This window comes from Bombus pascuorum, chromosome 4, assembly GCF_905332965.1.
Source record: "Bombus pascuorum chromosome 4, iyBomPasc1.1, whole genome shotgun sequence".
Classification (NCBI taxonomy): Eukaryota; Metazoa; Arthropoda; class Insecta; order Hymenoptera; family Apidae; genus Bombus; species Bombus pascuorum.
In genome coordinates this window covers 1,663,324-1,677,902 of record NC_083491.1, presented here as the reverse complement: position 1 = coordinate 1,677,902, position 14,579 = coordinate 1,663,324, and the positions used below count along the sequence as shown (strand labels likewise).

The 14,579-nt window shown below is 35.6% G+C and overlaps 2 protein-coding genes across 2 annotated transcripts; one reads left to right on the top strand and one right to left on the bottom strand.

The window, feature by feature from the left end:
• Window positions 1-1,503: 1,503 nt before the first annotated feature.
• LOC132905933 (uncharacterized) lies at window positions 1,504-6,802 on the bottom strand. The gene is made up of 4 exons (XM_060957684.1): window positions 6,501-6,802; window positions 4,596-4,858; window positions 4,084-4,195; window positions 1,504-3,982 (listed from the first exon to the last, which is right to left on the bottom strand). The coding sequence occupies exons 1-4, from the start codon at window positions 6,571-6,573 to the stop codon at window positions 3,690-3,692; spliced, it is 741 nt and encodes a 246-aa protein (XP_060813667.1). The 5' UTR covers window positions 6,574-6,802; the 3' UTR covers window positions 1,504-3,689.
• Window positions 6,803-10,479: 3,677 nt separating this feature from the next.
• On the top strand, window positions 10,480-14,470 carry LOC132905927 (circadian clock-controlled protein daywake). Its single transcript, XM_060957679.1, has 5 exons — window positions 10,480-10,723; window positions 11,759-11,892; window positions 13,142-13,314; window positions 13,562-13,770; window positions 14,044-14,470. Exons 1-5 carry the CDS (start codon window positions 10,645-10,647, stop codon window positions 14,193-14,195), a joined length of 747 nt encoding a protein of 248 aa, XP_060813662.1. The 5' UTR covers window positions 10,480-10,644; the 3' UTR covers window positions 14,196-14,470.
• The last annotated feature ends 109 nt before the right edge of the window (window positions 14,471-14,579 follow it).

The following is a 14,579-nucleotide window of genomic DNA, read 5'->3' as shown; positions in this document are numbered from 1 at the left end:
GCCCCCGCTTTGCCTTCGACGCTTGTACACGAAGAACAAAACAGAATCCAACGATGGATCGAGCACCTCCCTGTCGAAGGACTTTCCTCGATCTCGAAATTAAGCACGGACGAGTCGTTTGCGAATTAAGTTGCGGAAACGTTATTTTACACGAGCTTCGTAGTAGCATAGTTATAGATAAGCAAATCGATTAATTGGACGAAACAAAAAGCAAAGGAAGTCGAGGAAATTATATTAGGACAAGCATAGGTCAAGTGCTTTAGCATTGCATATCGTAACATGTTATTTTATATTAGTAGGTAACATAATATTCTTGTATTTAATGCGGTGTTCGTTTATTTTACTCTATTGATACTTCTACACCGATATCGATACCAATACAACAATGTAGTTTTCAATGCGTAAAACAACGAACAGATTTAACGCAATGGTACAGAAGTTCTTGAAAGAGTTCAGAAATGACAGAGTTGAAAGTCAACGTCGGTAAAACAGCGCTGGTAAACGATAGCACCGCTGGTGACTTCAACGCGCTTATAAAGAAGCAACCGCTAGGCTTCAACGATTAGATCGCGAACTACAATTTTTAAACCGTTTTGTACAACGCTTTTTCTAAACTATTTACGGTTATTTAGAAATTAATTGTAATAGGAAAAATTACCCGTTACAGAAATTAAATTAACGCACGTGGATAGAGCGTTTTCTTGCGCAAAGCAAAGTATCAAAATGCGTTATGATATTAAGTGTATATTAGAAATTCGTATCGTATTAACACATTTATCCTATTCGTATTTATTTCGATGTTATTTAAAAAGGAACATTGCCAAGCAAACGACCCTTATTTTACAAAATTATCATAGCCGCGTATGTTGTACATCGATACCTGGAAAACAATTGCTAGTAAAAAGATTTCGTCTTCCTTAACGAGTAATATAATTTCGTTTAGGTCAGGTATAGAGGTCAATGTTTACAGTGTTTCTCGCGGTGGCGTTAGAAAGCGCAAGCTGGTCTCTAACGAAACGATTCTCATAAATTCGTACTTTCCTCCTTCTTTCTTCTTTAACAGCATTACATCAACACGGTCGATACAGAGCACTATACGTGTTAATTATTTTAGTGGCTAACTTTCTCACAGTTTCCATAGTCGCGACTTTCTTCTACGCGTGGAAAACCATACAGACGAACCGATACGCGAAAAGTGGCGCTAATCACCGATATCGGCGAGATTCTCACGAATTTCTAGTTACAGCGGTGTATTGCACGCTTAACAAGATAGATAACAAAGTATCTTGGAAACACGGTTTATCAATGAACTGATCTTCCCTTGAGAAGGTTGCTGATCTTCCAAGTAAATGGCAATTTGCTACAGAAAGGCGGAGGAAAATTATTTCGTGTTGTAGTTTACAGAAATTAATTCTCTGGAAGATCGTCGTCGTTTCCAGAACTATGATAGTAAAGTTTCTGATGCCCTGCGAAGAAACCATTCGTTTTAAAAATAGGTCGAACTTCAAAAATATAACATAACTTTATTAAAATACAATATAACCAACAACGTTTGTTTAACATGCGTTAAAACACCAAACACGTTTATATATTACTAATATATACGGAACACATTTATTACAACGAACGATAAAAGTTTGAATCAAGGTACGATGAAAGTGGGCGGATGTGAATGGTAGACGTCAGAGAAGTTGGCGCGTTTAGCGAAGAATGTTAAGCACCGTTAATAAGCACCGTAACTCGTGCTCACGATAGGAATCGATCATGATCGAACGTTATTAACCGTAATGTTTTCGTACGGTGTTACATTACACGCAAACGCACGAATCTAAAATATTTGAAATCTTAAGGTTAATGATTCGTAATAAAATCGCATCGGAAACATCGATACCTTTTAAAAGCAATATTTTAGCAGCGATATTTTTCAGAAGTTTAATCGTGCGATTTTGCATATGCCTGATTATCGTTTCTTATCGTACCTTCTACGTCTATAAGAATCAAAAATTTGAAGGTTGAGTAAAATTACTCGTAATTAATTCTACGAGTAAAGCCAGTGAGATTTTTATGGCTGGAAATGAGAGGAGAACGAAGAATAACAAAATTTCGTTTTTTAAAAAATCAAGTTTCTCCAATTCCGAACATATCGTCGAATTAAAGAACGATCCAACCTTGATCCGCAAAGATCGTTCGATGGGAACGGTACCATTTATTTTTCGTTACAAAAAAGACAATGACGTTTCACAGGAGCGTTTTCAAAGTCGGTACCTCTGTTACCTAATGTCTTCCTTTCAACGCAAATTATCGACAGTGTCCGATGAGAGTCGACGCACCATGAGAATGCGAGGTCAGAGACCGTCAGCCTCTCAAGGCGAACAGCTATCCTGACAGAGGAAGAAAGTCTCGTGTTCGCTTCGTTACGTTCGTTAGTACGAACGGAAGAGGAGAAGATTCGCGATTTCCGAGAAGCTCTTGAATAATCCTTGAATCGTAATTTGCTATCGTAAAAAGCCAATTGTGTGGTCTTACTCAATGGACGTGTCGATAGATAGGATCGAAGAATAGAAGTTACGAGTAGAATAGATGTATCGATCGATGGGATTTTGCATCGGATGAATAGCCAATAAAGAGATGAAAATTCAATTTTTCATTCATATGAAAGTAACAGGTCTGAATATTTGCATTAGAACGCGAAGAAAATAAAAACATTTGAAAAAGAGGACTAACTAGAATTAATTGCATTATCTGTTGCAAAATTGTCTGACGAAAGATCGGCAGGTCGAGTAACTAAAAATACGTAAGAGACAACGAGGAAATAACTATAAATTTGCGTTTGCTTTTAAAAATTCAATCAACCCTTTCTACTTCTCTTAAGATTTCTCTTATAATCTCCGTATCCTAGTTTTCTATCAGAACGTATAAGTATGTCATTCCTGATTCATTTTGCATTAAGACTTTCTTCAAGAAAATAAAAAAATGTCTCTCCACGTTCAGTTTAGTCTGGAGAATTTGCAGTCTTTTAATCGAAATCTCTCTTTTTACGTAATTAAACACATCTTTTCTTATCGATCTCACTTGTATAAGCAATCGATATTCTCCGAATTAAAAAGAATCTAGCTGATTTGTAACTATCTTTCTTTTACCTCACAGATCAGATTTGTATCCTTCTTTTTCACTTATGTTTTATCATTCCTGTCATTCTCCTTTTCCTATTTCTTACAAAACGCGTATAAAATAAAATCAAAGGAATATTTCTGGCAATATCAAAAAACCAAAAATACAAAATATCCAAAAACACAATGTACCAAAAGTATTCACCAGCTTCTTCCATAAAATTATATCGAAATCTATAAAAACGTATGATTCTTTATAAAAGTCTTGTGTAAAATATAATTTCTCTTTCGTAAGTTGCCAAGTGGTTTTAGAATAAAAATAGATAAGGTAAACTACACAATGAACTATTTTTACCAACACATAGAACGATATAGAGCACATATAGAACAGAAAGAAAATAATTTGGAAGCTACTTAGATACGATATAAAAATTATAACAAAAACAAAAATTCCAATTCTTTATAATAAATTAGCCAGAATAAAAAGTTACAACTTTGATATCACAATCGTCTTCGTCTCTTGAAAATTACATTTTACAAAAGAATTAAACAAAGAATCGTGACACAATCCTCGCAGAGTTATCTCGTAGGTCTCGGTTTGATGATTTTGTCGAAAGGAAAATTACGAAAAGAGCCGTCAAAAATCTCCGTGTACCCTTTGGAAACAAGTTCGTTGATTATACGTCTGGTAACCACAAATCCTGGCTGCCACGAGCCATTTATTATTTTATCGAGAATGCTCTCCAGTATTTTATGACCGGATAGCAAATTCGAGATGTGAAGCTTCAAATCCCCGATCTGTTGTACATCCACATTGACTTGAATCTTTTGTCCTGGTTTTCTGGTAACGACGGTCGTTTGAAAGTAATTATCTGAAAACAAGACAGCCGTGATAATTTTATATTTTTCGTGCATATTAATTTACTCTGAGATCGTTTCAAGATAAAAAGGTAATATCGAAACTCTGTCTTACAAAGATCCAACGTGAATGTTCCCTTATTTTGTATACTGGTGCCCAGTGCTGTCCCTTTAAACTCATACCAACCTGACAGGAACTTCGCTGGGAAACTCTGAGTGTACACTATCTAAAAATTAATATCATTTTTGTATTAGTAGTTGCTGGTAATTGGTATCGCGATAAATTTTCGTCTTTCTCTTTGCACTCGATCGTTACGTTAATATTTATCGTTTGCATTATGAAAGGAATAGACAGTTTCGACGCTGTAAAAGAGGAATCGCGTTGAGACGCACTTTGAATCGATTTGTAGAAACTTTGAAACTTTGTCGTAACTATTTACAAATGATCAACGTGTATTTTTATCAGTTTGCAGCTGTAGCAGCTGTGATAGATCGGCTTCGAGTCTTTAAACACCATTGCAATAAGAAAGATAAAGATCTTATGTTGGAAACATTTCGAAAAAGGGAAAGTTGGAACTACTATTACTTTCTATTACTTGGCTTTAGCGTTTAAGCATCTTTGCTTACCTTATAATTCGGTATGTCACTGACGAATTTCGTCACTTTACTGTTAGTCCATCCGCTCTCGGTAACGTTCCTTAGCGTTAAGGTAAAGCCAAAATTGGCATTTCCACGTGACGCTGATACTTCTTTGGCGAAAAGTGGATCAAAGGTGACTACATTATATTGGGGAAGGCCAGTTTTGAAGTAAGGTCGAACTGCGTTTAACGCTTCTCGTATGCATCCATCGAATCCTGGCACGTTTGGGTGGCAATTCTTGAAATAGTCCTCTAAGAAAAGGAAATGCCGTTAGGACGCTATAATTGAAGAAATCCATTAAAACTTGCACGGCTGAGATAAACCTTACGTAAGATTTCAAATTCTTAATAGAAAGAAAAAAAGAAAAAAATATGGTGCTAGATATGATAAATTGGAAACTAAAAAAACTAGAATTGGATAAATAATATAGAATTATGTTACCATTTTAAGTATACAATAATCTAGTTCGTAATAGTTTCAACGTGTTTGATGCAACGTGCAATTATGAAAATTACAAGAAAAAAAAAGCAGATACAGATAGGTGTTATCGTGAATATTCTAATTATTATTTCAATAAAAAGCAGTAACGCAACAAGACGGGAGCATTACTATTGAAAAAATACGAAATTACCATTTAGAAACATGTTAGTGACAGATGTAAATAATTATTATTCTAATTGTAGAATAATTAGACATTAATAATTATTAATCGGCTGCACTCGTCAATACTTTTCTATTTCTTCTGAAAAATAGTAATTATCTTCTAAACAACGTGAAAATAGACTGAAACACTCCGTACGTTTTATTATTCTTCGAATACCACAAGGAAATTATCATTTGTATCAAATGCTATCTTCCTCTTTCGCAACAGACCGTCCGTTCACCCCAATTTCCTTACAATTGTTCCGAATCATTTGAGAAAATTTCACTCGCATCGCTTACGCTTCGTTGCATTCCTTAGGGCGCTATCAATATATATTGTCAATATTTCGAGGTTGCCGACTAAAAGGATCAATATGTATTGTCAATACGATATCGTCAATATTTATCGACAAACCTTATTTTCATCGAGAACCTTGAAACATTGACGATATTATCGATCGCCTAAGGACACCTTACGCATTACTTTTCGCCCATAAAACACGCAATGTTATTAGTTTAATCAATTACTCATTGTTTAATCGCAATAAACTTTCTTATCGATTCGCTAAATATTTCTTCTTATTATCGTTACTGTATAATCTTGTTATTACATTAATGGAAGCATTGATAATAATAGGTTGGCCCATGGTGAAAGTCGTGTTATTCAATATCGTGGTAATGTTTTAACGAAGGATTTTTCGAAACCTTCTCTCGCGTAACTCGTCAACATGTTACGTGAAAACCCGTAAAGAGAAACAACGAACATTGCGTGCAAATAACAATGAAGAATTGCGAAAACTGCATTTACGATTTTACACTTTGCCTGTACGTATTCGAGATGATATCTTGGTCAACGTAATTTTACTCGCACTGGCAGAAACATGAATATCGTTTCCTTTTCTTCTCTCTACTCGTAAGAGAAAAACCCAACAAAATACTACTCAGCCGGATAAGCAACCATGTTCTATATACAAAGAATCATCGTGCAAGAAACGCAACTCTTGTAATCCCAAAGGGAAGACGATAAGCTACTGAACTAAATTAAAGCTACTGCTACTGTCGAATCAATTTGCAATTATTTCTTCCAATTATTCCTAGCGATGTGATCGATTCTAATCAGCGATCGATCCGTCGGTCCATCGAATCCGCGTATCACACCAATAACTCACCCAGCACCGTTTCGATTCCAGCTTCGAGAAAACGAAAATGTATCGATGAAAGAAATTCAACTTTGAAACGCCGTTCGCTTACCAAAGTCTGCACTTGTCGATGACGCACAAAACAAGGAGACGAATATGACGAAAATCTGGATCGGCGATGACATCTCGGCGATCGATAACGTGTTGCTAGTGCAACGCGTTCGCGATCAAACGCACGAGAAGTATAATTCCGAGCAACGCGAACGATGCTTACGCTTTCACTCTCGACCATACATCTGAGAGAAAGGTTAACTGTATTGGGTTTTTGTACTAAGATTTTCGGTCGATCCTACACAATCCAGCGTCGAGAACTGGCACAGTTCACATCTATCAACGACACCAAGTAATACAAAATTGAACGATCTTCCACGCAGGAATATTTTATACTGTACTTTCTGCTGCTCTATTTTCGCGCAATCTAGCGAACGTGTATTTTTTTGTTCGTGAATGGTGACATGATTGGTACAATCACAATTTTCCGAAGGATTTTCAATATCCTTGAACGATGGCGTAAATGGAAAGAGTTGGATCTAGCGAAGAAGGAGTTGTTTTGTAAACAAGCTACTAGCTAACGTGAGGCATCTTTGATATCTAAGACTAAAGTTGTCTTCTTATTAAACTTCTAGCGACAAAGTCATCGATTTATAAAACATTTTTTGAACGATGGCATAAGTGGAAAGAATTGGATCTAGCAACGAAGGAGTTGTTTTGTAAACAAGCTACTAGCTAACGTAAGGCATCTTTGATATCTAAGACTAAAGTTGTCTTCTTATTAAATTTCTAGTGACAAAGTCATCGATCTATAAAACATTTTTTGAACGATGGCGTAAATGGAAAGAATTGGATCTAGCGACGAAGGAGTTTTTTTGTAAACAAGCTACTAGCTAACGTGAGGCATCTTTGATATCTAAGACTAAAGTTGTCTTCTTATTAAACTTCTAGCGACAAAGTCATCGATTTATACGACATTTCTTGAACGATGGCGTAAATGGAAAGAATTGGATCTAGCGACGAAGGAGTTGTTTTGTAAACAAGCTACTAGCTAACGTAAGGCATTTTTGATATCTAAGACTAAAGTTGTCTTCTTATTAAACTTCTAGTGGCAAAGTCATCGATTTATAAAACATTTTTTGAACGATGGCGTAAATGGAAAGAATTGGATCTAGCGACGAAGAAGGAGTTGTTTTGTAAACAAGCTACTAGCTAACGTAAGGCATCTTTGATATCTAAGACTAAAGTTGTCTTCTTATTAAACTTCTAGCGACAAAGTCATCGATTTATATGACATTTCTTGAACGATGGCGTAAATGGAAAGAATTGGATCTAGCGACGAAGAAGGAGTTGTTTTGTAAACAAGCTACTAGCTAACGTGAGGCATCTTTGATATCTAAGACTAAAGTTGTCTTCTTATTAAACTTCTAGCAACAAAGTCATCGATTTATATGACATTTCTTGAACGATGGCGTAAATGGAAAGAATTGGATCTAGCGACGAAGAAGGAGTTGTTTTGTAAACAAGCTACTAGCTAACGTAAGGCATCTTTCATATCTAAGACTAAAGTTGTCTTCTTATTAAACTTCTAGCGACAAAATCATCGATTTATAAAACATTTTTTGAACGATGCTTCGTTTTGAAAGAAGTTCGATTTGAAAATGAAAAGAACGTATACATAGATACACATATATAGGGGCACTTGATCAAAACAAGGTTAAATGCGGCTCATTGTAAATGTTAAGTGCTGTTAACATATGACACGCAAGAGTAACAACTTGTGGCAAAACATCTACGTGAAATGAAAATTTTCTAAATAAAGTTTGAACGTTTTTGGACTCTCCGTCGAGTATTGTAAAAATTGTCTCCGAAATTTCGTAATAAAACGTTACTAACACGACTCCAGGGAAACTTAGAAGACTAGATGTTAATAACACGCGAATGATCTTTACGTTATTTTCAATTTTCGTTGAGAAAATATTTTATTTAACGTAACGTTGTAAAATGTAGAATGTAATGTTAAATACCGTACTCTTACAAACAATAATCGATATTACCGAAATAACCGGTATTAGTATTGTGAAATATTCGCTATGTATAAATAGAAAGTATACTAATGAGAGATTAGAACGAAGAAATAGATGCGAGAAGCGACGGATAGATAGTGAGAACGGAATCAGATAGAAAAAACGGATCGACGTGAATAATATTATTGATTAATAATAATATTGAGTACATGTAAATGTACGGCCGATGTAGAAATTGCGAACTAACTTAATTTTTAATTAATCGTGACTCCTTTTGTATCATATATGAGAAAATACGTAAGCTCTTCGGTAAGCGAAAGTTTCTTACGTAATGTGTCCGTATTATACGAGATGTGGCAACAAAATTTCGAAAATAACCGACTTAACTAGATCTTATTTTCGAAATTAAATAAATGTGAGACTATCGCCTTCAAAGTATAACTCTAAAGACTAAATATACGTACTACAGCGTCAGGTATATATTTGTAACACTTGTTGCCACTCACTTTGCGATATCCATTATAATTATCAATTTTATTTGTATCAGTTTGACACAAATTTGGATTTCATAAATTCGAAAAGAGAAAGAAAGTTTCTTTTGAAACTTCTTTTATTAGACGTGATGGAACAGTCTCAAGAGCGAATATGAAGATACTGCAACGATATAGACGGTTTTGAACTTGAAAATTCTTTTACAGAAAATGAAATAATTCTTTTTTATTTAAAGAAGTGTTTTCTTTAAAAGAACCGCCTTTAATCGAATTATTTAACGTTAAACGATTTTGAATTTTCCTTGCACCTTCCTGAAGACAACCCGGCGTACAGTCGAGTAAAACCTGACCACGAACGTTCACGGATAATTCGACGTCGTACGTGTGGAAAATTGTTCAAACTTTATAAGATAATGTATACGATTTTGGATTTCCAATTTTTAGTTTTCGCTAAAACGTTACTTTCCGTTCATTCAACGTGTACATCTCTTCGGATTCATTGTACGTCAAAACAGGAGCGAAATCGAAGGTAAATATACGTTCTTATGCGCAGAATCAACAGACATGAATCCATACCAAGCGTTCAGTCTACCGAAAATCTGATTGCAAAGCACAACAAGCATGATTACAAATTAATGCAAATTGCCTGCCAACGTTATCAGGAACGTCATATTATAGCAATCGACCTTTCATTCCGTTGTATCATCTTCTATATCAAATACCTGCATTGCAAATAGAAATCCGCGATTTTCACTACTAACTAATTGTAAAGTGAGTTCGTTAGTTTCTTTTTTCTCCTTACCTTAAAACAAGAACTTATACAATCATAAAATCGTGCAAAGAAATAATTTTGATAATACGAGAAGGATCGACCACGATCGATTTTAAATTTGAAAATTAAGCACTGATCCGTGGAAAAGGCCCGCGAGACAAAACTAAATTAAACTACTAAACTAACCAACTAAATTAAAGACGAAACAAAAGTAAATTGGCTGATAATCTAATGTTTCGGTTCTAGCCTTGATATTAGCCACGTCCGAGTCGATGATAAAAATAACTCTTAAAGAGTTTCGTTCTTTTCACATTTGTAAAATAAATAAAAATTTCGCGAACCTCTCCAAACAACAAACATCGTCAAACAATAATTTAATATTGAAAGAAATCGCAGAGTATCCTCCTACGTAAACGAGGTGAGGCGAGGGAAAGCTTAAAAAAAGGGGAAAAATCAATATCAAGCGCCATTGGTATAAAAATAGAGACGCGTGAACAGGACGCAGTTGGAGCATTTCGCGAAGCAACTTTCCAGTCCTGCTGAGAGCGCGGCAAGATTGGAAAAGATCGAAGAGTATCTGGGGTATATACTTTCGACTAGGTCTAACATGGCCTAGCCTAGAGACTCGTCTCTCTTCCCAGACGAAGAAGGCGCAGGTGCATGTTGCACAGCAGTGAAAGTATCCGAGTGCAGTTACGATCTGTCAATGCCCTCTTGCATAGTCGGTGGAAGTCTAGCGGTGCCGTTTGATCAGGACCCGGGATTTTCAGTTCGCTCGTCGAAAGTGTCGGTGTCTGTCAGCAGCTTCTATACCTGGTGAATCCTCTTCGTCGAACGACCGAGTCCACGAAAGCTCTTTAACGACGTTGGAAACATTTTTCCTCTTTGAAACTCGCGTCAAAGGAAGTTATTAGGATGAGCACGATGAACACGGCGACGTTGTGTTTTCTACTGGTCGTAACTGGTGTCACCGCTCTCTCCATCGACTCGAATCGTGAGTAATTGGGGTTTTTCGACTGCTGGATCTCTTGCACGGCAATGGGTTTGCTCGTTGATTCGAGCGAGCTGAAGATTCAGAGCCAAATTTGTAGAAAATCAAGTGAAAGTCCGATAAGTTAGATGCGATACGGTGCATCGGAGATGGAGAAGCACTTGCTTCGATTACGTTTTTCGTCAATTTTGGTCAGTTTCGTTAAATCGTATGAGTGACGAATCGACGGCAGCTTGATCACTTTCAGGAACTTTAGTTTTTTAATTTAGGATATTGACGAGGATGGAGCTGATTCTTTGTTCTTTCCTTAAGGCAGAAAGCGAACAGGTCGGTTTTTGTTTGGTCCTAGAATGCTGGAAGTAATGTTACATAAATGCAGTTAAATCGTCGACGAGGATGGACCCTTTTTCTTGTTTTTCTTTTTTACATAGAAATTCCTATTTTTTAATTCTTTTTCTTTTTACATAAAGCTAGGTGGATACGGATCTTTTATTCATAATAGTGGAGTTAAATGTTACAGAAATGCGTTCATACTCGATAACTGTGACGACGGTGGCCTTACCGTTTTAGATAGGAATTTCTACTTTTCTAGCTACGAGTAGGTGGTTGTAGATTTTTGCCGAGGCTAGAGCGATAGAAGTAAACGTTACATAAATGCACCACGCGAAGTAAAGAGGTCACTCGTGCGAATATCCCTCAGAAATTTCATTTGAATTTCACAATGTGCGGTTGAAACTAACAAGTTGCCAAGCAACTATCTTTTCGTGTAAAAGACACGGCGTTTCCGCTTGTTACCGTCTTTGATCGCGAATTGTTAATTTCCCTTTCATTCTCGAATTATGATCATCGATTCAACAAGTTTTTCTCATTTTTTCATCTTAATCCTCTTTTTTTGCGTTTGTTCAACTACCACGACTCATTAAAACTTTCTATCAGCAATTTCAAGAAAACTATTTATTCGCATATAAAATATTTCCCTTCTAACAATTGTTCTAACTCGTCGATTTAATGGTTTAATGAATTTCTCTTTATTTACAGCTGAATACGTGAAACAGTGTTCGAGAAGCGATCCAAAGCTAAAAACATGTTTGATCGATGCGTTACACCATTTGAGACCGTATTTGAGTGTCGGAATACCGGAAATCGAGCTGCCTTCCGTCGAACCATTTCGCGTAAGTTCTCACCGCTTTCAATATCCTCCTAATACATTAAAAGCTAATGTTTCCTGTTTCGTTAACAGAATTATGCACAGTGATCCTTCGCTTGGTTCCAATAAGTATTTCAAATTTTATTATTTATCATTATTATTAAATATGTCGATAGAATAGTCGTTTTTTGTTAAATTATACCACCGTAATTTTGATCGCTATTTGCAATTCAAGCAACAGGTTAAAATTTTGAATTTGCAGTTTGAAAGAACCCACGAACGAAAAGTATAATACGATTGGGAAACTTTTTAACTAAAAATCTCTCGTATGCTTAGGATTATAATAGTAAAAATTAAGAAATAACGAATCTTTGATCTTTGTACTAATATTATCGATGCATTAGGAAACATTCAAATCTAACGCAAGGGAACTATGCAGCACCGTCTAATTAATAATTAATATTAGAGGATTAGAAAATTTTGATATTTTGTTATCAACTGCGTATCGATTAATTCTCCCCGAACATTTTTAAAATCTTTCCGCACATTTCTAAGCATCTTAAGGTAATTGATTAAAATGAGAAAATTCACGTATCTGATGTAAATATTAGGTTGTCTAAAAGTTCCCTTTGTTTTATAAGAAAGTAGTAGATGCACAACATCTTTTGTTCTATGTTATTTTATTGAATTATGTTTTATCTTATTCTATTACTACAAAATGGATCATACATAAATCCATAAAATAATATAAAATAAAAAATATTATTTCACTTATGAAACGTCATAAAAGATATAACTTAAAAAACACGAAGCTGGCACCCCGCTGGGGGTAGCCATCCACATGCTATATTTATTTTTATTTTATTTTTTTATCACCAATAAGATATAACACTTTACCAAATGTCCATAAGGACAAATTGTAAAAAACCAAAATAAAATAAAAAAAAAACTTATGAAACGAAAGAAACTTTTGAGCCAACCTAACATTTACATCACATATGCAAATTTTCTCATTTTAATTATTTACGTTCAGATGCTTAGAAATATATGGGAAGAAGATTTTAAAAATATCCATAGAGAATTGATCTACAGACTTTCCATGCCGATCTAATGTAACCGGAATCAGAAATCAAAGGGATATAAATTCTCATGGTCAGCTTTCGACTTACAGCGATAAAAATTAAAATATGACAGGGAATTTAGCAAATTTTAATATTCACCCGTTTACTACTGGTTATCCCACGTATCTGCTACGACTCCGCGTATTCTGACAGATGGACGAGCTGACTCTCTCCCTGACAGGTGGTACAAACGGTTACAAGGTTCAACTGCGTGAACTGTTCGTAAAGGGAGCGAGCAACTATACCGTGGAAGACATCAAACTCGGCTCACCCTTCGAAGCCATTGTACGAATGCCAGCCCTCATCTTGGACGCGCATTATTCCAGGTTCACGATCTGCAAATGCTTCTGCTCTATTTAGATTCTGCTCTCTAACCGTTTACTTTATTAACTTCTTCTTACGTTCATACATAAAACATGGTATGGTAATTGTACGTAAGAAAAGAACGAAATTAAATAGTTCCTTATGAAAACAAAATATTGAAAAACGTTCAACGAAATAGAAAAATAAAAGAATTTCTTTCAATTTTTAACTCTCAGCGACATTGTCATTTATTTTGGTTTAATATGTCAGTTCAGGTGTGTTAATTATCTTACCAGCCAGTGGCAATGGAACGTTCCACGCGCGGTTCGACGATGTCAGAGCTCTGGTCAAAGGCACCGTTTCGACGAAAGAAAGGGATGGTAAAACGTACCTTAACGTGGACAACCTCGACGTTGTTCTGGAAGTGAAGAACGTGAATATGAGGGTCCGAAAGATTTTTAATAACAATCGAATCCTTAGTAAGTGTTTCGTTGAAAATAGAATAGTTTTAGAAGTATAGATATTTATATCTTTGTATCATTGGCTCTTAATCTTCCATAATCCTTACTCATCTTCATTCCCCTGAGTTTCTTAAATAACTTGAATTAAATTTTGATGCAACGATTTCTAAGAATATCGCCTAGACGGATAACATTTGTAAAACTCTAGCTAGAACACTAACAGCAGAATGCCATGTCACTAACAACCGATGACTAAAAGTATAATTTGTACAAATTTGACTATGATTACAGCCGAGGCAACCAACCTGTTCCTCCGCGAAAACGGACAGGAAGTTTTAAAAGTGATGGAGCCGCAGTTGAAAAGGAAGCTGTCCGTACTGTTCGCTGGAATCGTTAATCAATTGTTACGTCACGTGCCAGTCGAAGTTTTCCTACTGCCTTGAATTTCGCATTTTTTCTCGGAAAAACGAAACATACGATTAAGAAACAAAAAAATGTAAGAAAACGACAAATAGTCCAAATTAGTGCGTTTCACTGAGGGTTACGATACAGTAACGAGTAACTTAATAATAACTTGGAGTAGAACAAGATAAACAAGGAACAGTATTGTTACGACGTTTAGTTTAATTCGTTTCAGCGCAACTGATAGTATAAGGTTGATTTTATTGTAGAGAAGGCAACAAAATATATGTATATTGTATATATTTATAAAAGCGTAGGTTTGTCTTTTATCAACTATTTACCCTTGACCCGATAATATTATACGCAATAATCGCTCGTGTAATAAAAATTGCAGGAGGCGAATCGTTTTGTAAAGTACAGTCGTT

Coding starts and splice junctions, on each gene's coding strand:
- LOC132905927 (XM_060957679.1), top strand. CDS start 10,645: ATGAGCACGATGAACACGGCGACGTTGTGTTTTCTACTGGTCGTAACT. Junction 10,724..11,758: donor TCTCTCCATCGACTCGAATC/GTGAGTAATTGG, acceptor CTTTATTTACAG/CTGAATACGTGAAACAGTGT. Junction 13,315..13,561: donor TTGGACGCGCATTATTCCAG/GTTCACGATCTG, acceptor TTAATATGTCAG/TTCAGGTGTGTTAATTATCT.
- LOC132905933 (XM_060957684.1), bottom strand. CDS start 6,573: ATGTCATCGCCGATCCAGATTTTCGTCATATTCGTCTCCTTGTTTTGT. Junction 4,196..4,595: donor GTGACATACCGAATTATAAG/GTAAGCAAAGAT, acceptor ATTAATTTTTAG/ATAGTGTACACTCAGAGTTT. Junction 3,983..4,083: donor AACATTCACGTTGGATCTTT/GTAAGACAGAGT, acceptor TCTTGTTTTCAG/ATAATTACTTTCAAACGACC.